Genomic DNA, 22,546 nt, shown 5'->3' with positions numbered 1-22,546 from the left:
GAACTTACTTATGCTGGAGAGTTATGCATGTATGGCAAACAGGGTCGTGGATCTTGGTTTATATCAAGATTGCGGTGAGATTTTTGAGTGCTGTGGATTTTGTATATACGTTGCTGTATATGCAGTTAGACTTACTCAGCTTGATGCGATTGTATCAAGCTAATACTTCCAGTCTATTAGTCTGTGGTGCAGGTTTGCCTAAAAGAGACAGGGTGTTTTTTGCAGAACACAGACAACAACTATCGAAAAACCAAGTGGCTGTTAGGGTATGCTACTGAAGAAAGAAAACTGCTAGAACGCAACCGTGCTTTCAGAGAGTAGGCAGTTTCTCCAATGTGTGTAATGACTGACAAATGATCTCTGCTCCCGAGTGCTTGGATGTGGTCTGGGAAATCTCATCCTGGTTGTTGTTACAGGCAGGACTGTACGGATTGCGCTTTGGCCTCTGAGCCAGCCACTCGTTGGCATCTGTGCTCTAAGCATGGTCTCCCACCAGCAGCAGCAGATGATGCCAAATGATACCGATATCATTATTTCAAGAAATTGCAGAGTGTTTTTTTAAGAGTTATAATCATATTTAATAACAATTTGAAGGTATTGGAGACTAGCATGTTTTCTGTATGTCAGACATGAAATTTCCAACTGTTCGCTTTACTGTGTGCTACCTAGGAAAGCTTTTCTGAAAGTCAGTTTAAGACACTGAGATAATTCTAATGCATAAATGGGTTTTGCTAGTATCTGTTGTAGTAATAAATGAATCACTGCTTGCTTTCAAGATGAGGCAGACAGTTAACTTGGGGTTCACGTGATGTTTTTTCATTTTACTGGACATAAATTCACATCTCACAGGTTGATATAGGGTGGGTTTAAACACTCATTTTAGGAAAAACAGCCATTATCTTCTGCAAAGGACAGCCCATAGCTCCTGTAGCACCTGCTGCCTGTCTCTGGGACATACCAGCATGTTATGCAGTTGGTTACCTCTGGTTTTGTAGTATGAATTCATTCGTTCAGGGCTAGCGCTGAGTGTAGGTGCCTGCAGCTGCCAAGGATGTCTGTGATCCCAGCTGTTCTTCAAGGTGCAGTGGTGTTTCTGTGAGAGGATAGCTTCAAACTTTGTGGCATATCTAGTTTGTGTAACTTTTGGATTTGTAGAGTGTAACCATGTGTGAGGGAAAGGCCATTTGAAATATCTGGCAACTGTAAAAGTATCACCTGCTCTGCGAGATTTACTGATGGGGTATTTGGATCTCTTCCTAAAACTCTTGGTATGGACATTTTTGAGGAATTGATGCCATACTATTTACTAGCTGTATGATTTGGCATGGGGTTCTCTGCTGGCAGTGCCACGGGACTGGTCCCACCTTGAAATGTTGTGCTCCACGTTAGGCCTCGGTATTTGAAAATTGTTTGTCTTTACTGGCAGATGCTGGAGGAAGATCAGAGCTGCAATTAACCTATTTACAGTTAAAGCTTACGCATGACTTAGAAAAAAACCCTAAACTTTAAACCAAAAAAGATTTAAAAGTTATAGAACAAATGACTGAGTAGAGCAGATCTGGGTTTAATTAACTATAAAAATGGTTGCAAATGTTTTCAAAAACTTTTAACATTATGGGTTGGGAAGTTGCTATTTTGGAAGCTCTCAGCAAGTGGCACAGCTCTCCGGGGAGTATGTGGGTGGTGGAAACGCTGCGCTGGCGTGGGTGATGGAGCCAGGTCCCCCCCGGGAACGACGATGCCTCTACCAGGAAGCAGCTGAGCCCGGGACTGTGCCTGGCGCTTGCCTGCACAGAGGAGTCCAGCTCGATGGACGTGCGTGTGTTTTTAGCTTCTATTGCTGCTTCTGCTGCTGAGAAAATTCAAATCATTTGGCGTTTGCTCACTTAGAGACACTTCCTCACGCAGTTGCCTCGGGGCCCAAAATAGCATTACTGACCTCAACGTGGACCATCCCTCCTGCACATCATTTGACCATTAACTTAGGGGGATTGTCTCATACAAATAAGTTAGCTGCCTTCCTGGGGTGCCCAGTATGCGTGGAGATCAGAAGAAAGCAGGGAAGGGTGCGGTGTTTGAGGAAAGCCCGTGCTATCAAATGTTGCAACTGCAGAGGTCTGGCAAAATCTTTTCCCAGGGGCTGGAACAAGGGGCTAGTTTTAAGAATTGATCTCCAGTTATTAGCTGCGACTGAAAGGGATGACACAGGAAAAGAAAAAGTGTTGGTATTTCCAGAGCAGGCAGTATTTCAGATTATATTAGTTTATTATAGAGAAGCATCCAAAACTATCAGCCAATCCTCAACGCTTAAACAGCAGAGATTGGCATATAATGAGTAGAAATACGGTGTATATTTGCCAATTTAGGCTGCAAATCTAACTTCTGATCCTTTCCAAAATATCAATGGCCAATATAAAAAATGTTTTTGTGGCAGAAGCCTATGCGAACCGAGGTGTTTCTTGGGGAGTAATAGGAGTTGAATGTTTAAAAAATTTTGTGTTTACTATCTGGGGAGCATTATTAAGAAGTATTTAATTTCTCTCAAAAAATTCAGCCCTTATATAGAAAAAAGCAAACCCTGCAAAAAACCCCAAACAGGCTTTGAAAAATATTTTAATAATGAAGCTGAGCAAGTAATTTAAAAAATATTCAGTGTATGTAAATAATGTAATAACCGTGATCTCAGCTCACAAAAGTAATAAAGTTTTCAATTTCTTTAACTAATATCTCTATATTTTAATTATTATCTGATGGATTAGAACATTTCATACTTGTCTTGAGTAGCTCTTGGTCAGAGTTGTAGTAGCAATAATAAACTCTGTTCCAGTTGTGTGGTCAGATGAGCATACAGGCATATCATGGGAAATTTTTACATGTGTAGATTTAAAATCTTTCTCACATACTAATGTTTGTACATTATTTGTTGAGCACTACTCAGTTGCGAACACAACTATCACACTTTGCTTCTCAGCAGGCTTTTCTTAGCAGTCCTGATTAATGCTTTGCCTCATTCATTTTCACTGGGAATAAGTCGATGTCTCATTGAGTCTCGCTGATCTTGACCCCCCTGCTACTGAGAGCGGCCAAAGCTATCTAACCTGTCGTTAGAACATGTCAGGGAACTCACTTCTTGCAGCCATGATGATCTTCCAGGAGATACCATTTTTCATTACGGAGGTGACCATGTAACTTTTTAAAACTATCAGTTTATGATGAACCCTTAAGCCCAGTGTGCAAACACTGGGGGGAAGATGCTGCTCTGCAGGCACTGCTGCTGCTGCCAGCTCTGCCATCCGTCCTGAGGTACATGGATGAAACCCCAATAAACACAGCATGCGAGTACCTCACAGTTGTTGTCATTTTTCACAGCCTTCTGATGAGGTAGCAAAGTTATTTCAGTTTTACCAGTGCCAACAGAGGTACCGAGTCACTGCAGTCCAAATCCCCAAAGAGATTTAGATAACTAGTTTCCACATGGGCATAAACAGGAACCTGAATCCTGGTCTGTCGGGTCCCACACGGGCTGCCAAAACACCGGTCCAAACCCAGCTGTAAGCGATGTCACAGTCACACACCCAAAGCTTTGATGGGACACTGCAAACCCTCCCTGCTAACCTGGAGGGAACCGGCACACGAGATGCCCTCGGCAGGGAAGGACAGTGGGGCTGCTGCTTGGTTGGTGCCGGCCCCAGTTAGACATCGCCTGTCTGATGCAGGTTCTGCAGATCCTTCCCACCAGCATGAGCTTCTTTTTTTTTTTCTTTGTGAAAGGAGGAAGATATTTGTTTCAGGGCGTAAAACTTAAGTCTCAAAGGCAACATGGGTGTTGTTAGGATCTGGTAATTTTACTGTTATGGAATAAGCTGCTGATGGGGGAAATTTCCTTGTAATGCTAGGAGTTGCAGTTCAGAAAACTTTCACTGGCCTAACAAAGTAGAAACATTTACAGGCCTCATCAGGAGTAAGTAATAACTTTAATGGAGCAGTTAATTAGTTCTGCTCTTTTCAGACTGGATCATTAGAATTTAATGAGAATTAATAATTTCATAAAGCATGGAAATATATTGCCCCAAGCAAAATATGGTAACACACATTTCACAAATAGCTATTTTAAATGAATGCGGTGACATTTTCTCATATTGTTGGATGATCTATAATATTTTTATGTAGCAACTCTAGGTAAAGTATATATTTGGCTCACATTATGAAGTGTGTTACTGTTTTAAGATACAAAGTCCCCATTGTTTGTGAATAGCAATATAAACCTAAATACAGCGATGTAAATGTGATTCTTTATCACTGTTGGCTTTTTTCTTGAACATTGTAAAGGCAAAGCTACTGACCACCTAGAAGCATCATTGAAAAGCAGCAGAATTCCTTTGCCATGTGCTATAACATTCTTGTGTCAGATCTATCACACGACTTATCTGAGTAAAACAAGCACATTACCTGTTTGAGAATAAGATGTCATAAAAGAAGGACAGAAGATATTTATAAACAAATATATTTGGAGCTATTTTAGCTTGACATCATCTGACAACATAATAAGTAATGTAACAAGCAAGACACAACATTCCATTTAAGGTGATTTTTTTTTTTTAGTCTAGCACTTTATGTAAATGGTGATCTACAGTTTTTGTGTCTAAATTATTGTTCATGGCATAAAAGGAAACCATTTCTCATTTCCAGATTCTGGGCTGGTTTAAATTGGCCTGACTTCCACTGACCTTCATGAGGTTGTACTGATGTGCGTGAGTGGAGGATGGGGCCCAAACACTTTAATGAAGGCTCTGGAAGCCCTAGAAGAGAGGGGAGGAAATTCCTTCTGGTTCAAGTGTCCAAAGCTATTGTATATGCTATAACTGGTGATGACTCTTCTTCACAGAGTTTTTCCTTTGGTGCTTGAATATATAGATGACATTCTTTATTGTATTCATTGCAAATTAAAATAGTTGATCAATAAACCTGAAAATTTGGTGGATATTATGAACGGGCTTTCTGCACGTGGCCTGGATTTGCAGGCTAAACAAACACAGCATAAAATGGAGGCAGCCAAGGAAAAGCATTGATCCTCACCCCTCATCCCTGTAGTGTGATGCAACATATGTAAGTCTAACACAGTTAAATCCGTATAAAGCTGGTGCAGTGGGGCAGAGATTCAGACTTGCATAGTTTCTAATCTTATTCCTGAAAGATTTATAGCCTGGATTAAACATGTCAGAGTGAGTAAGGGCCAAAGTAGAGCTCCCCTGCCACTGGGGCTAGGCTGTGGTTCCCTATCATCATTAGAACACTGTTTGTGGGGAGATCTGAATTCCTCTTGCTGTAGCAATACCTAGCCAAAGTACAGAAAGATCAAACTATTCAGCTTTTCATGATGGTCCAACCCATTTCATTTTTCAAAACTGCAGAGCAGTAAAATGAACCATTCTTACTTGCTGGCTCTTCTGAGCAAAAAAATAGCAAGAGAAAACCCTGGCTCAAACTTCAAATACATAATACATCTCCCATCACAGATGTGAAAGAAAATTACCCACCAGATATTTTTTCAGTAGACATTTGTATTTAAAATGAAAAATGTGATCTTTAAAGATTTTCAACAGTCAGATGAAAAACTGCTAGCTCTATATATATTAAAAACATATATATATATAGGTTGAAAAGTCTGCAGGAGATGAGTAATTGGAGTGAGTGTTCCAAGTATTGGCCATCCAAATATGCAACAAACTGTATTCTACTTCTCTCAAATTTTTTTTATTAACTGCTATAGGATTTAAGACTAAAAGATATTTTTTCTCAGCTTCTTTTTCATCTTCCAAGCATGATGCTTTCTGTTACTATAATGATTGTTATGTACTGCAGCAGCACTGAGGCACTAGTGATTGGAAAGCGAGAGCTACTGCTTTCATATAACAAAAAGCCAATCTCTTCCAGAAAGCTGGCAAATACAAGAATATAGGGGAGGGGACAGGTGGGCACAACAGAGCAGGGAAGACGTCGTAATGGCACCACTTATTGTATGTGCAACTGTGAAGGGTGAGATTTGACCACTACTTGGTAATCGTTGAGTGGGGAGTTGAACAGACACACGACATAGCAGCATTTTAAAATCCTCAGGGCCTGATGCTAGCTGTGGTACCTGCAAGCAGCACTGGGAGCAAGAGACCTGCCCGATCTTCCCGCGGCTTTCTCTTCTCTGCTGGATCATGTGCTGGAGGTGGCCCAGGTTCAGCCATGATGGCCATTTTCTGTTCCTGTTCTGCAAGAATTTTCCCTTGGTCTCCCTAAGCAAGTGGGAAGGTTAAGGAAGGAGGAGGGCTCGTGTCTGGTACCTCAGTTACTTCATTTCTACCTGCTTAGGAGGGGTTGGTGCCATGAAATGACGGTGCATTCCCCGTGGGAGGACAAGCTGTGGAAAACTCTCCGTGCCCGCTGCCTGCCCCGGCACATGCAGGTAGCAGGCAGCTTTACACTGCTCCTCCTGGCTGGCCCTGCTAAGGAGACTGCTGGGGTTTTCCTCTTGAAGCCTGCCTTACACTGGTCTCCATCTTCACAGGGGTCAGGGCTGTGAGGAACAATTGTTTTTCACTCACATAATGGGTCTTTCCTCACAATGATGTGTAAAGAAAGCGAATGGAGATAATGGCTCTTCTTTCTGGTCTAACCCAGACCTTTTATGTTATTTTAATGTTGGTTTAGGTTTTAATTAGAGAGCAATCGGCATCAGCAGTTGTACACTTGATCATATATCATATGATCTAAAACCTAGCTACTTGATCCCATAAGATCATTTGTATCGTATTGCTGTATTTTATTAAATATTGATGCCAAAGTTTTCTTTTCAGCATTGGCAAATCCTTTTAGTCAATTAACAGTAAAATAAAAATCTTTCAGTTTGGTGAGAGCTACTGTAATTATATTTACTTTGCAGTTTATTACCGTATGTTTAAAATGTTTGTATGTTTGTATTACACCTAAAAACTTCATTAAAAGAACATTAAAGCTGCAAAGTGTAGTATTCTGAAATTAGGAAATGATGGAAGTATGTTTTCCTGTGCAACTTTAAAAACTCTTTAGGGAAATCAGAACTGCATGTTAGCTGCCTGGACTCTGTATACAGGGCGTGAGGCAAGGCAGGCGCCTCCAGATGGGATATAAACAAACCCATGTGATGGCCTGGGAGCCACCTACACTCATAAATTGGGAGTGTGAGAGACAGGGCTCCATCTGAAATTGGAGTTCTCTCCAGAACTGAGGCACCTGACTGCGGTCAGGAAGGAGCTTCCTTTGTGTGTGTGGGACCTGCAGCCTGCAATAAGCAGCTGTGCTGATTTACGCTCCTTTCCCCAGGGGAGAGGGACATCGGGACAGTCTCTGAGAGAAAGGCCTATTAATGGGGGAAACTCCACAGTTCCGTACCGCAGGGAAATTTCTATTTACTTCAGGGATAGTGTAACATCCTGGCTGCTACGAGGCTGCTTATCCATTGTGCATATGATCGTAACTGGATAAATGTAGGAATTGTTGGAGGAGTAGCCGCTGGACTCGAGGGCTCCCTGTCTCAGGCATTACCTCCACTGCTAGGTATGGAGATGCGCTCTTGGCCACTTTCTGTGGCTCAGTGGATCTTCACTTCTTTGCTGAACTTCAGCACACCTTCAAAATGATGGGGTTAAATGCCCCCAAACAGATTTGCCCTGCAGATGGGAGCTAAGGGCATTTGAACTCTCTTCAGTCTATGGAGAAGTAGCCTAAATCTGCTGTTCCTGCGCAAGTCCTCAATCAGGAAACGACTTTATAGAAGGGATTACTGCTGTTAACTGCAGGGGCATCATAAAACCAGTGATCTCTGCTCCATCTCTGGAAAGAGAGGCTGGAGGTAGAGAGAGAGTTTCAGGCTGTGCATCCCAAGTGGATACAAGTATTCACTGCAGCCCCAAGGGAAGCGAGCAGCCACCACAAGCAGTGAGATTGAAGAACTGCTCATGTCCTCAGTGTACTTCTCTAGCAGAGGGCTAAGGACTGTTTGCTTTTAAATGAAATTCTTTTATACGTTTCAAGAGAGGCTCGGAAAGCAGGCATGAGGCACACAAACCCAGCTCTGATTTGACCTTCACTGTTCTCCCTTTCTTTTTGTTCAGGAGGATCTTCAAATTTGTATATTCTGAAGGTTTTGCACGGTCTCATTCTGGATCCAAGTTTGAACTCTGGGGCTGCCGTTCATGTCAGCACAAGAAAAACTTCACAGCGAGCAAAGTTCCTGCTGCTCCACCCCACATAGCTACACTGGTAGCTTTTCCCCTTGCAATGGGTTGCTTGGAAAACCTTTGCCTGGTGTCCTGGCTAGAAACTATTGGACCTGATTAAAGTTTGTGGGGCTGGGAGCTATTTAAATAATAGAGGATTTGGGCACCACTTTAAAATGCTGTTTTCATGAGTACATAAATCCCATTTAGCAGTATTTTTGTCAAACTTCTACTTTATGTGATGTTCCCTATGTGATGGTATATGATACAACCCTAAAATTTATACTTCAGTGTGTTTCAACCTCAACTTCTGGCTGAGTTCTTCAGCTGGTGTGGATTCATGTAGCTCCTTTGGCTTTAGAGGAGATATGATGATTTACACCAGACAAAGAGAGGATCCCTCTTTCTAATGTCATTTCCTTGGTTTTTTTTAATGTGGTATTTTTCTGTCACTTCATTTTTCATTCTTTTACCGAGAATCTTAAATGTTTCCCTGTAAACATTAAAAATCCACTTGTGTCTTTGGCATCAAATATAACAATAGGACTTGGTTTTACATCTCTCCATGGTATAATATAGAGGCATTGCCAAAAGCTATCCACTATCATTACAAACATGGGAATGGAAGACATATATAAACATAGAAGTGTAACCTCTTTCTCCAATAAGAGTTTATAATAGCAACAGTGAACTTGACCCAGTGCATTTCCTGTAGGCATAAGGTGACCTGCAGGGGTTAATGGCCCGTGGCTTTGCCTTGGGCTATCATCTCACCCAGCCAGTGATTAATCCTGGAGAAATGCCCTTTGCTCCCATCATTATCCCTTAAATGGAGCCTTTAGAATTCAAAATGATTTTGGAATGGAATTTACCACTGCCCTGCACTCCATTCATTGCAAGGAACTTTACTGTAACTGCATGTCACACTTGCATAAATAACCTTCAGAGTGAAAAAAAAGAAAAGGAAAGATGAAAGGACTGGCCCAGAGAAAGGGAACAAAACTCCAGTGCAGGCTACCACTGCCAGTAATATTCCAACAGCAGGGTGATGCAATACCAGGAGGATACGACTGCTGCAGCGAGTGGAGGTAATCAGAGAGTCCTAAAATATTTGCTGTATGTAAGAATTTTCCTGTGCAAGCATTAACTGTAGCATATTTTCAGGCAGCAATGTATTATGTTTTTGTTTGTTTGCTTGCTTAGCTGGTTCCCAGACATATTCTTGAGAAACTGAGTTCTCTTCATAATCTTAGGACAGCAAGGTCCCCGCACTGGAAACGCATGGTCTGAAGAGCTGTCTAAGGAACCAGATTATTCCCTTGGACAGGCGGAGTGCAGAAAAGACTGCGCGTGCCAAGGTAGCGTTCTGCATCAAAACCAGAGAGCTTCAGCTCATCTGCTGCACTCTCCTGTAGGTCTACCGCCTGCAGATTGTATCTGCTAGCATAGCAGCTCAGGTACTTGTAGAGTATATTGCTTATATTTTATTCCTGAGAAGGCAGTAAAATCTGTTGTAGTACAGCAATCTGCACTGTCAGTTCTATACCTGCCTCTTACACCATCTGATGTAGGTTTCATACCTGGCTATATTAAGATAAACATGCCTAGTACACAAGGCTGTAGAAGCAATTAAATTTACTTACTGGTTTTTATCTTTTAATGACACAAGTTTTCTCATATGCTATTTCAATCAAGGAATGTTCCAAATAGGAAGTTATTCAAGATCAGTGCTGGACAACCAGTTTAACATAACTCTACCATTAATACACTGGTGGCTAAAGTCTGCAATGCCATCCTTGCAGGTTCCCACGTTATCTGCACTGATCACACCCCCACCTCATCAGGAAACATATTCCTAGTGTATTCAGAGTCATTTTGCATGTGGAACCATGTCATCTGTTGCATGTGGCAAGTCTGGTGGTAGTGGTCACCCGGTGTGTGGTTGCATTTTGATCCTAGTCAGGGCCATTTTTATTCAGTAGCATCTCGTGTACTATTTTTTTACTTTATCATGGATGAACCTCAGGCAAGGCAACCTATAGTGCCTGCAAAGTGGAAATGTTCTCCAGCTGGTTCAGGGTTATCAAAGACGGAGTATGGGATACTCTTCAATAAGCTGCTCACTGTTCCTCTGGTGTGTAAACAGCATGCAGCAGAGCGAAGCAGGCCTGTCCAGCTCTGGAAGCCAGCCTTGGGTCCTGAACACTGTACCTCTGTGGTGCTTGTCTGCCAGAAGCTGCTGACTGCAATATAGAGCGTCTCATAAGCAGAGATGGTCATGGTCTGCTCTTTTACTCTTCCAATGAGTGAACCCAGATCAAGACACTCAGGGAAACTGGGCTTCCACACTGTGCCAGCGTTCCCTTCAGGTGGTGCCAGGAGTGGTTTCTGATAAGTATGGCTGATGGTGTGGCCCTTCTCTGAATCCTTATCTTGCTTGCTTACTGACGAGCCTGAGATGGAGCCTGGTCTCCGGGCTGTGTGGAGCCCTGGTCTCAAATGCATGAACGAGAACTTGGTGGATCTGTGGCTGAAGGTACAGTGCAGGTCAGCATAGGAGGAACATATATGCTGAACAGCCTTAACGTTTGAAGCCTAGACCTTTATATATTTTGGTTTTAATTTTTAAAATTTACTCCAGCTCCCCTCCTTCTGCAGTAGCCAGAAAAAGCCATGCTGCTGTGCTATGGCTTTCTGTTGCTGCTGGGCCACCTGGCAGCAGCGCCCAGAGAGAAGTGCAGTTCCTAGGTTTGGGGACCAGGACTCTGTGGTCCTTTGCTGTCTAAGTTCCTGCTCTGCACTGTGCCAGTCAGACCTGACATAAGGGCAGATAATCCGAATGTGGTTCTTTGGCTTGCTAGCCTTCTTTCTTGATAACAATCTCAATAACCTCTCTTGTATCTCACCCTCCATTCATGGTGTCTCAATTAAATTCTAAAGTGGCTGGAGGATGTGTCACACTGTGCAAAGATGGAAGACCTCTTGGGATACTGTTGGAGAGCTGTATCAACCAGAGGGTGCAATGTGGACCCTGGAGCTACCTCTATCTGACCCTCATATTTTGAAATATTTTCCCCATGCTTTCCTTAAATTTTCTTCATATTCCAAAATCAAGCTAAAGCCCTCAATATATTTTTGTAACCTGCCTATTAAGTCAGCATTAATTGTAGATAAAGATTTACCATTAATCATTTAAAATAACATGGAAAAGGAAAAAAAGTGAGGACTGTATTTTTTTTTTTCCATGATGCCTGAAAAAAGGCATTAACTGTGTTTATATTTGGGTTATAAACTGTGTTTATATTTGGGTTTTTTCCTGCTTATTTTTCATCAAGATTGCAAACATTATAAAATGATGTTGTTTAATTATCAATACTTATGTAACTACAATGCCTATAAGATTTTTGGTAGAAGTCTTTGCTTCTTTTTTAAGAGAAAGCTGCTAACCAACAGAAGAGGTTGCTAGTACATTCTTTAGCAAAACCAAGTATCAGAATAGATGCTTCATATATGCATAAACGTGTGTGTATGAAAAGAGGAGTGCATGCCTTTACCATTGGGAATCATTTCAGTTCTGGAAATCAGACGGAAGAAAGTCTACAGTTAAATTTTTTAAGTGTTGCAGCTGTTAGGAAAAAAGGAATTTTGTCTGAAAATGAGAGTTCTTATTCTGTTTTACTGGGAAGGAGAAACAGTAATAAATTGTATCACGTTTACAAGCACCTGTACGAAGTGTTGCCATATGTGTCAAACCTCCAAGCACGCAGGGCCAGTACCGTAGTTGGGACATCCATCCTCCACCCTGTTTTGTTGGAGGAAGGAAGTGTCTTGTCCCCACCTTGGGACTGGGAGAGGCAGTCTGGGGTGGGACCGGTGCTACTGCCGTCACTGTAATCCAGGATTGTCAAAACTGGACTTATGTCATGCTGTTTACTTAAAGACAACGAAATTCCTAGCTGGTTTCATGTCTTTTTCTCCTATAATGGCAGCTACAAGAAAATGTTTAAAACAAGCATATGCCTGAAAATAATCATTGCAAATTCTGTTAAATTCTCCCAACTTTTTCATTTTAACGTCAGCTTCAGAGGAATGTTTCATTGTGTGTGTGTAAGGAATCAGGCGCCATGGAACCTAAAACCTGAACGAGACCTCTACATTTTATTAGGGTATAAATAATGGTAATAATTTGATGGGGCTCCTTGAATAACACAGCAACAGAATGGGGTTTGGTTTACAGCATCGTACCTTGCCTTGTCTGTAGGGCTAGTGTTGCAGATTGCTTTCCCACAGATTGGATCCTGCCAGTTAGGTCATAAATGCCCAACTTAATCACTGGCTATGTCTAAAAAACCCAATTTAATCCCTATATAGGGCACCATGTACTTCTCAAAATGCAACTTAAAGAACTTAAAAAAGTGAAAATATGTTCCTATTAAGGTGTAGTTGAGGCTGTCATTTGATAATACAGGGGCTGGGACAGAGAGCTGGTCTCAAGCATGTTAATCTGTAAAGGGAGCAAAGCCGGTGGTTGGTTCCACAACACCCCTCTGCTGAGACACTGGAGGGTCCAGGACTTGTCTAAAATTCCTTTTCTTCTATAAAATAATTATCTTTTATTTAAAACAAGGGGAGAGAAAAGAGATAAGTTCTTAAAACTTGAAAACAGAAACTTTTGTAACACAATTATTATTTTTTAAAACAAGGCATTGTTTCTAGCCAGCTCCATAGGTTGGAATGCATGAAACATACAGATGGTATGGCACCTGGATGGCTGTGGACTTCAAGCACCTACTCTGTCTCCTCTTGTCTCTGCTCACAAAGAACTCAAACACAAAATATTTCTCAGGGGAATATAAAATGAAAAACTTCATTGGTCTGAATAATATTTTGCCCTTTCACTTCCAACACTGTGGCTGATCATCATGACCCTTCCTTTTCTTAAGGGGAGGTATTAGGAGATGTGTTGCTTTTGCTAACACAACCAGATTGGTTGCTTTTTAAATCACCTGGTAGACGTTTTCCAGTGGCAAAGCAACGTCTCTGTGCCCATTCCCTGGTAGAGAGGTCCTTAAGCACAATAGAAGGGGACAGGAACATAGAGAGATCCCTTCAAAGTATCCATATAGCTAGTGACCATGTGTATTCCCCAGACAACTTTTTCAACAGAAGAAGAGCAAACAGCCTTCTGGAGCAATTCTTGTTTGCAGAGGTTTGAGTGCAGCTGTCAAGTAAGGGCAGCGGAGCCAGTATCGTTCCACAGAGACTTGTGGCATCGTGGCCATGATGCAGCCATTTATCATCAGCCTCTGTCAGTCCCAAACCGGGGCCTCTCACATGATAACACAGAGTGCTGCTGCTCCTTTACTGACTTGGTCCCTGGTTAATCAGTTTGTTCAGGTTTTGAATGCTGTATTCAAGCATATTTTTAACAATGAAAAGCTCTCTGTGCTAAAAGAAAGGTCCTACATATTTGAGTCACATTCTTTTCTTTCCAATCATTTCAGGTTTTGTGTCACTTGATTCGTACTAGCTGTGGCTCATTATGACAAGTATTTGTCAGTGTGGACACTAAGGCACGCACAGCCCTACATGTGAAATTTAATTATGGGCAAGGGAATTTCCTGTCCATTCCCTTGAAATATTGTGGCTTAAAACTTGATAGAGTGAAGGTTTTGCAAATTGAGAGAGAGAACCATGAAGAAAGATAGACAGAGGAATAGACAGAGGGGTCCAGAGGTGTCTGATGTCTGGGGATTGAAGAAAAAAGCCAGATTCCCTTAGGAGCAGTGAATGACCTTGGAGCTACTGGAACAGAGAAAAAAGACAACACCCTGAAGGCGCAGAGGGGTACAGGATGGAGCCTGATGACAAACAGTGAGGGATGGGTCCTCGAATTGGACCGAGAGAGAAAAAAGGACTTGGAGGGGAGAAAGAAAGAAGGTTAGGGCTGGAGTGAGTCTTCTGGCCAAGGAAGCTTTAAATCAGAGATTGTAGGCACAGGATGCACGTGCTGATATTACAGTGCAAGGTACTCTGAAAAGCTATGGGATAAAATTGGCATCATTTTTATTTCATAGATTTGCTCTGCCTCTCCCATCTCATTAGAAAGGTTTGAGCAAGTGCCAGCTGCATGGCAAAGGCTGAGCCCTGGTCAGTAGTGCACAGCCTGACAGGAGAGAAGGACGTTGCCTCCTGTAAATGAAGCCATTTGCTGGGAACCTCCCTGCACATGCAGTGATATGTGTCTCTGCTTGAGAGGAGGATTATACACAGTAGAGAAATCTTTCCTTACAGGTGGGCGATATCTTTGTTGTCACTCAGGAGTTTTGGTAGGCGGGGACTATATTAAGCATTTCCTAAGTATTCAGGGCCTCCAACTGCAGAATCCAATCATGCTACAGAACTTTGCTTCATCTTTTGAACTCTCATTTAAGAAAAAAAAACAGTAGTTTGTAGTCCCCTTTGCTCAATTTCTGTTATTATACCATGGCCACTGTTCCTGTCCGTGCACTCTGTAACCTACCTAGCACAAGCAACATGTCTCTCCCTGTCCTCCCCAGGGAGCAGAGGCCTGATCTTTAGCTCCATGCTGGCCACTCTGGGCTTTCCCCAGTAGCAGATCATCAGCCCTATCATGAGATCATCGCATACAGGGACATGGGGCAGAAGTTGGAGAGAAAGAGATGGTAGCAAGTAGCACTTGTTCCTGCTACAGCATCACAAGCAGCTCCAGCACCGTAATAGAAGGGATCAAGGTTCACGAGGAATTGAGGCTCCCTTAGTTATCGCTTTCTTTCTCCCTGCTCTAAATCCATACCTGGTACAGCTTCAAGAAGGAGACGAGGAGCACTGCTAGCTGCATCCTTATGGCTAATGGCGGCATGTTAATCAGAGGAGCCTGAGCTATGGTTGCAAACTTCTCAGGTATTTTTCTCTGCCTACCAGCGTGATACCTGTCACAGTCAATCACTGGCTGCTTTTCACCAATGAACATTCAACAGATTTCAACCAAGCTTAGAGACGGTGCTGTTGTCACTTGTGGTGCAGCTACAGTGAGCTGGATCTTATCTCCGTGCTCTTGGGAAGGAAACCGTCAAAACACCAGCAGACAGTAGAGAGTCGCTGCATTGTCTTCCTGAGTCTGCAGATGGTGTGAAAATAGGGACCTTTCATCTCAGCAGAATGCTAAAATCTGAAACTTAATTATGACAGCTGCATTTGCATTAACTATTTCAGTACCTGAGCATTTTAGCAAAATATTCAAACCATGAGCATTTACTAGATGTAGTTGCCTATCAGTTCTCTCTGATAATGACCTCCAGTTCAAAAGGTAACTTTCAGCTTCCATCCTGTTAACTTCTGATGCTGTTTTCAGTTGCCAGTATACATTGGCATGTTAGAAACTGAAAATGTAGGTAAATACATTTAATCTAATATTGAAAAAATACAGAGTTTTCCTGTATTGATTCTATTGCTTATTTTCCTAGTTAGGATGGTAGAAGTTCTTGCTCCCTTCATGTAGACTATGGAGAAGGTATGCTAGGTCAGCAGCAGCTCTTTCTGAGGGCTTCCCCTGGAGCACATCTGATCTGTACTCGATTGCATGCCCAGAGCTACAGCTGAGGAGCCTTTCAGTACCACTTTCCTAGTCATGGTCAGTGAATTACTATATGAAGAATACAAATAACTGAATATTCATTTGGCTGTGGGGACAATTTTGCACCTTTAGAACTTGAGATGCAGCTGAATTTCAGATAAAACACAGAAACTTAAGAATTATATCATTCAGAATCAGAGATAACTTTCTTCAAAGTTAAGATTGTTTTTCCATTTGAACAACTATCTTGCTTTATAACTTTATCTACAACCAAATTTAAGACCTGTACATAAGTCTAAGCATTATTTCTGGAAAAAGTAGAATGTGAAGTGTTTGCGATAGGAGGTGTTAGTATATCCAGTTGAAATTTCATACAATTGCATGGAATATTTCTCTGTTTTCTTTTCAGTGCTATCAGCCATTGGACAATAGGATAAAAATACAGAAACAGACATATACTTGAAAGCTAACAGTCTTATTTGCAACTTATTTTTACTTAACGCTACCACCATAGTCTCCATTGTTTGGTGCTGGAGTCATATAGTCTGTTGATGTACAGATAATGTCACAGTCCCAACGTAATAGCTTTCTGTTTATAGCATATTGAAAGAACAATTGTTAGGAAATGAAAACTTCAGAAAAGCCTGAGCCCTGAGATAAAATAATGCAAATACCTTATTTACCCGTATCTCGTTAGAATCCAAAAAGCAAGTTATGAAAGCACCTCTATCAACTTAGTTGCAGTCTAAGAACTCTCACACTTTTAAGGAGAGTGAGAAGAGCACCCCACAAGAGAGAGAAACTAAGAAAGAAAACTCAATAGAAGAGGATGTCAAGACTAAGTAGAGAAGAGGAGGAAAGAGCAGCTCACTGTAGACTGCAGTAGCCAGTAGAGTAGGGATGGGGTCAGAGGAGAGAGGAAAAGAGACTGGGAAGAATAAAATGCTTAACCGTTATTTGTCCAAGGATAATGCTGGGGTAAAATATGTAACTGTTAGTGAGATTCTGACAGATTTACAAGCATCAGACCAAACTGACTCACTTGCTATCAGCTGTGACTATATAAAACATGCTGCTCCAACTAAATTGGCAAAAGGAAATAAAAAATGAATGGTTTGCACATAAAGAGCTAAATTTTATGTTGATTCACCATATGTCCTCTGCCACCTCAGAGAAATAAAGATCTGAAGAGCGTAAATATGCAAAAAATGTTGGCCAGGTTGTGCATTTTTAATATTTCCTAGTTCTTCCATAAGTACAACACTCTTGCAGCATGTCTGACTGCTCTCCACTGCATTGGTTGCAGAATTCCACTGCTGGCAGACAGCAAAATAAAGATCATTTATGGGTCCCTTTTTCTTCTTTTTGGAGCACGGGATTTACACAGAGAAAGGCAAGTCAGCTTGTTGATATTAATTCAATTAGAAGACCGCTTCCAGGGAATATGCTTAGCTCGCAAACCTGTGGACTTGGGACTGTCTTTTGTTCTGTGTTAGTGCCAGGTGGCCTTGGTCTCTAAACAGGAGTTCTGGTTGCACTAATAATAAATAATCTTTAAAGATTATAGTAATTCTTGATTTGGAGGTGACAAAGAGGTGCAGAAAGTAAGCCAGTCATTTATAAAAATTCAGCCTAGGCTGGCTTAGCCTTTTCAGTGCTGTGAGCCAAATGTCAGCTTTGGGGCACCTCTGTAAGCTGATCTCTGGAGCTCCATCAGAGCAGGGTTCTCCTCCGACACAGGTGGGCTGACAGTTTACAGAGTAAGTGTTTGGGCATGTGGAGGTGCTCGGGGAGGTAATATGCCAGCTGACACAGTCCTGGCAGCCAGCTCTGACTCATGAGCTGCTGCTTTGATCTGGCCTTTTCATTGCACTCATGACAGCTGCTCCATTTTTTTCAAACATGTTGATAAATTTCTCATTTTCCCCTGTATTTGTGTAACTCGTGTAATTGCTATAAAGTGACTTGAGAGTTCTCTAAGTGTTCCATAATCCGTGCTTGGGAGTTGTGTCATCTTGATTAGGTGTGATCATGTAAGGTCTTCTGATTAAGGTTTTGTTTCTGTTCCTTGGCTGAATGAGAACTGAGACACTTAGGGCAGAAGCGTAGATGCCAGCAGCATTGCCTTCCTGCCCACTCTATCAGGGCAAATGCCACATGTTCAGGTGGAATCTCCTAAAACAAATCTTCAGCGGACAAGCTTTCAGTACAAACAGGCAGTGGAATATTAATTACGAGTCAGTATGAATGAAATAGGTGTCAGTCATATACTGTAGGCAGTCACTTACTAGAGAAATGCACAAATATGTAGCACTCAATTGTTGGTTTGCTCTCGTGTAAGAATAACACCACAGTTGAGCTACAGTCTTCACGTTAGCACACAAAAGACATGCAATAGGGTCAAGTAATACACATATACATACAAATTATATTATATTGCAAAAATTATGTTTCTGTTTCTCTTTGAATTGATGATTTAAAAAAATAGTAAGGGCCCAGGAATTTGCAAGGAAATTCCATTGTATAGTGTGCAAGTTGTGTACATTTTGGAAACATAGTAGTAAACTGTAAGGCTGAATACAGACCCTTTTTTTATTACAAAGTGATGAAGGGCCAAAATCGGAGCAAGAAGAAGCGACCCTTATAAAGGGGGGCACATAATTCATAATTCATTCTAAGGTGTGTGTAGAAAACTGAGGATTAGCCTGAACAGCCAGGAAAAGCTGGACCACACACAAGGTTCAAAGATGGAAAGAGCAAGCTACCTTCACTCAGAATCTATGGAAAAAACATTAGCAATACCTTCATCTACTTGTGGAATGAAATCTACTATTTCATTCATACTGACTCGTAATTAATATTCCACTGCCTGTTTGTACTGAAAGCTTGTCCGCTGAAGATTTGTTTTAGGAGATTCCACCTGAACATGTGGCATTTGCCCTGATAGAGTGGGCAGGAAGGCATCATGCTAATTTGCTGTGCTCTGCTCCACCTCTTAAACCACAAGTATCGGTTTAAAGTTGCTGCAGTCGCTCTCAAAAGCCTGTGTGGCACTGGTTGTCCTTTTTTTTGGAGTTATGCTCTGACAAGTTGTTCCAACAAGCATGAGACTTCAGGGGAGCGCCTGGCCAAGGTCACTGTTCCCATGTCTCAAGAAGGACATGAGGCCATGAACTTCACAGCTGTCAGAGGTAAAAACATGCCTTGCCTCCCCAGCCAACTGCCTCCAGTCTTACTCTCATCTCACGTGAATGTGAAGAAATGTAATCAAGCCCGTTTATCACCAAAGGAAGGAAAGAAAAAAGCCCCTACTTGTGGTCAAAGGGAGCAATCGGGTAACACATTCTGGGATCTAAGACGACAAGACCTAAGAAGAGAGTTACTTGTGTACTTGACCTGAGTGGTTAACCAAAAATCAGCCTTGCAAGAGTATGTTGTTGTAGTAAGAAATTGCTGATGGAATCAGGTAATTGTTTGATGCTGTTATGATTCTTTTCAAAGACTGCACAGACAGTCCTGATCCCTGAACACAGCAGAAATGTGACAGCAAGGAACAGTACTTCTTTCTGTATCTCCAAGTCCTTTACTAGCCCTTTCTATTCCCTGTAAAAAGGGAATTCCTTTAACATAAAAGTCACTTTTACGCAGTCACTAAGCCTGCCGTACAGTTCATTTTCCTACTGCATATGTTTGACATCTGTAAGAAATATTGTTGTACATGGTTTGAATATATAGGCCACCACTCGAGCCGTGCAGAAAATCTGGAGGAGATGGCAGAAGCTCAAGACATCTGAACAGAACTTTTACTGTTAGACACGTACGTGGGGTTTCAACCAGAATGATCCTGATTAGCTAAAAAAGAAAAAAAAAAAAAGATAAAGTGTTTCTGTCTTAAACATTTAATGGTGGGCTCATTCACTGCGTTATAGAGCGGAAGCAGTGGGACTGAACAGCAAATGTTTCAGCAGTGCAATTCCAGTCTCTCACATGTTTAAGTCTGGGAAAAATTCCATGATTTCTTCCTGTGCTCTGATACCTTAGGAACAATAGGAAATCATCAATTCCAATTTTAAATTTGTCAGTAACTTTCCTGTCTTCTAGTGTAAAGCAAATGAATCATCCTTTTTTTTTTCTAATATGCATCAGAAATTTAATCTATTAATTTGTAATGATCTCTTATTTAGGCAAATCATTTTCTATATGTAAATTTTATTCTTTATTTGAAAAAACACTTCCCTATTTTTAATTTTTTTAAATGATAAAAGAAAGACAATATAAAATTATTTAAAAAATTATAAAGTCAATATAAACCCAGACAGGACTACCAGACAGCTCTGCAGACCTCAAATCCCTGAGTAGGATTCTCTGTCCCGGCCTCAGAGCAGATTACAGGTGCAGTATTAAGGGCCAGTTCCCAAGGGTCTTTCCTCACACATAAATTAACTGGAAAGCAGTGGTGGGGGGTGAGGAAAGAAGTGGGTATCGGCAGTGTTAGGAGATCTGATCTGCTTCTATCTGGATGGAGTAGTTAAAGAACTGCTTAATGATTTAAATTTAAGGACACAGTCCTGTAAGGTACTGGATACTCTCAACACTTACTTATTTCAGTATTTTGTGAAGGAACTGAGGATCTGGAAGAAGAACACCTGAAATACAGAGTTGCACTGACATTGTGCCTGGATCCTGGTTTGCAGTCTAGCCTTGGGGCAGAGCAAACCCAAGGGGTCTCTGGTCAAGAAACTCAGGTGTGGGCTGAATATGATCCCAGACCAGAGCTCAGCTTTTACAGAGTAGCTCCAGCTCCCCAGGGCTTGGCTCACCTTGGCCACCCTGCTGCTGGGCTTTGGATACATCCTTAATGCTCCTGTACTTGGTCTCGATACCCACCTACCAGACCGGCCCTGTCCTCAGCGTCTCACTGTGAAGTCCACCGGCTGGTGGATTACATCTCTTCTCTCTCTTCTTTGGAGCTTATCTCTGGGAGTTGTGTTGGCTGCCCAGAAGGTGGGAATCTAGTGGGTGGAAGAGATGAAAGTCTCTGTCACTGTCTGGAAGGTTCTTTGGGTGATAAATTTTCTGTGGGAACAAAACCATGAAATCTCATTGTTCATGACAGATACGGTCTTCAAAGGTTGTCTGGCCACTGGAAATATAAAATAAAAAATAAAACCCCTAAATTGTTCTCCTAAGTTGCCCAGGACCTGAAATAGTCCTCTTGGAGTCCAAGGAGTGTATTCCCTGTTGTGAGGGTTTTACGGAGATTGGCTGTTAAGCCATATCCCATCTCTGGTGGTTTACTGTTTAAAGAGATATCTGGCAGATTTCTGCCTTCTCTAGCCACCCCAGAGCAGTTTCAGCAATGCTTTCAAAATGGTGTGAGTGCCAGAGGTGATACAAAAGTGTATTGGCTGCTAAGCTCAGGTTTGTTCCTGCCAAAATATGGCATGGATACAACCAGAGTAAGCAGAGACAACTTGAGGTGATGGTTTACAGGCACCTGATCTTTGCCATTTGGCTCAGCACACCTAAGCCTGAATGCAGCTGTGGTTACTAAACACTGTGGATGTAGCCAGAAGGACTGTATTCAGCTGAAAGTGGGTGGAATCACCGTTATCAGCCCTGCCAATGGCTTTTTTCCACTTTTCTGGTCTAATGCTACCCATCCCAATTCTCTTTCATGGGATGGGGAAGACGAGGCAGAGAAACTGTCAGCAAAACAGCATAGATGCCCCATATTCTTAAGCTTCCATGCCAGACCTCTTATTTTTCACAAGGTGCCTGTTTTTACAGGTGAAATGTATTGATTCCTCTGCTTTGGGAAGGGTCTTTTAGGCAACTAACAAAGGAGGCTGTTAATTACAAAGAGGTAGTTCTATAGGGCATACTTTGCAGGGTGTAGGTGAGAACTGTCTTTTCTCAAGCAATTTCTAGCTCCATTAATTTCAAACCTCTAATCTAACAGCGTCCTGTGGAGTGTCAGTCAGAGATGGAGATGGACGTGGAGGTGGAGGTGGAGTCAGAGTCCTCCCCAGACCATGAGGAGGTGGCTCTGTTCAGTGCGATAGGCTGTCCCAGGGGTTGTGTGGAGATTGATCTGGGAGGTGAGCAAGACTGGGAGGTGAGTCACATTTGCTAGTCAGACTAGCAAGTCTTTACTTTTTTTTTTAGCACAGAGAAGAAAAGAGTAAAGAGGGAGGGAGAGAGAGGAGACGAGGAGGAAAAATGGGGAAAGATGGCAAGGAAGCACTGATCAGGTCGACATCTGTGCTTCTGCAGCGGGCTGGGCTCTCCAGTGTCAGTTTGCCAGCGTCTGTAAAACCGTGTTACATCTTTTGCTTAATTTTTAAAGTAGGTTCTAATTATTTATCATGTTTTTGATAGATCAGAAAGTAGTGGTGGTGTTATAAAAACTCTGGAAAGAGTAAGCAAATTAAAACGAGACAGCTGTTCCAGGCTTTTCCAGCCTCCCAAGAAGACTGCTTGGACTGCAGCACAATGCACACTGCTTTTCACTGGCATGGGTCCACTATTTGTGTCACAGCCAGACAGCTTGCATTAGAGTTTGGCCCGAATGTGAAAAAGCCCTGTTATTTGAATTTAATTGAGAAATATGGCGTCACAATTCGGGTTTTAAATCTTTTTAATTAGTAAAAGGTTAGGACAGAAAATTCAGTATAGCTGTTACTGCTGAATCTGGCCAGGG

General features: G+C 41.9%; 1 protein-coding gene across 1 annotated transcript in view; it reads left to right on the top strand.

Annotated features, from left to right (window-relative positions):
• Positions 1–22,546, top strand: part of DNAJC1 (DnaJ (Hsp40) homolog, subfamily C, member 1) — a 165,165-nt gene that overhangs the window by 538 nt on the left and 142,081 nt on the right. The window contains exons 2-5 of the mRNA XM_009330610.1: positions 1,628–1,815; positions 9,500–9,604; positions 20,452–20,588; positions 21,806–21,961. Coding sequence (XP_009328885.1) covers positions 1,628–1,815; positions 9,500–9,604; positions 20,452–20,588; positions 21,806–21,961 — 586 coding nt within the window. The remainder of the gene's footprint in view (positions 1–1,627; positions 1,816–9,499; positions 9,605–20,451; positions 20,589–21,805; positions 21,962–22,546) is intronic.

The sequence above is a fragment of the Pygoscelis adeliae genome, unplaced genomic scaffold, assembly GCF_000699105.1.
Source record: "Pygoscelis adeliae isolate BGI_AS28 unplaced genomic scaffold, ASM69910v1 Scaffold27, whole genome shotgun sequence".
Taxonomy (NCBI): domain Eukaryota; kingdom Metazoa; phylum Chordata; class Aves; order Sphenisciformes; family Spheniscidae; genus Pygoscelis; species Pygoscelis adeliae.
Note: the sequence above shows the minus strand (reverse complement) of the source record. Positions and strands in the feature narration are given on the sequence as shown.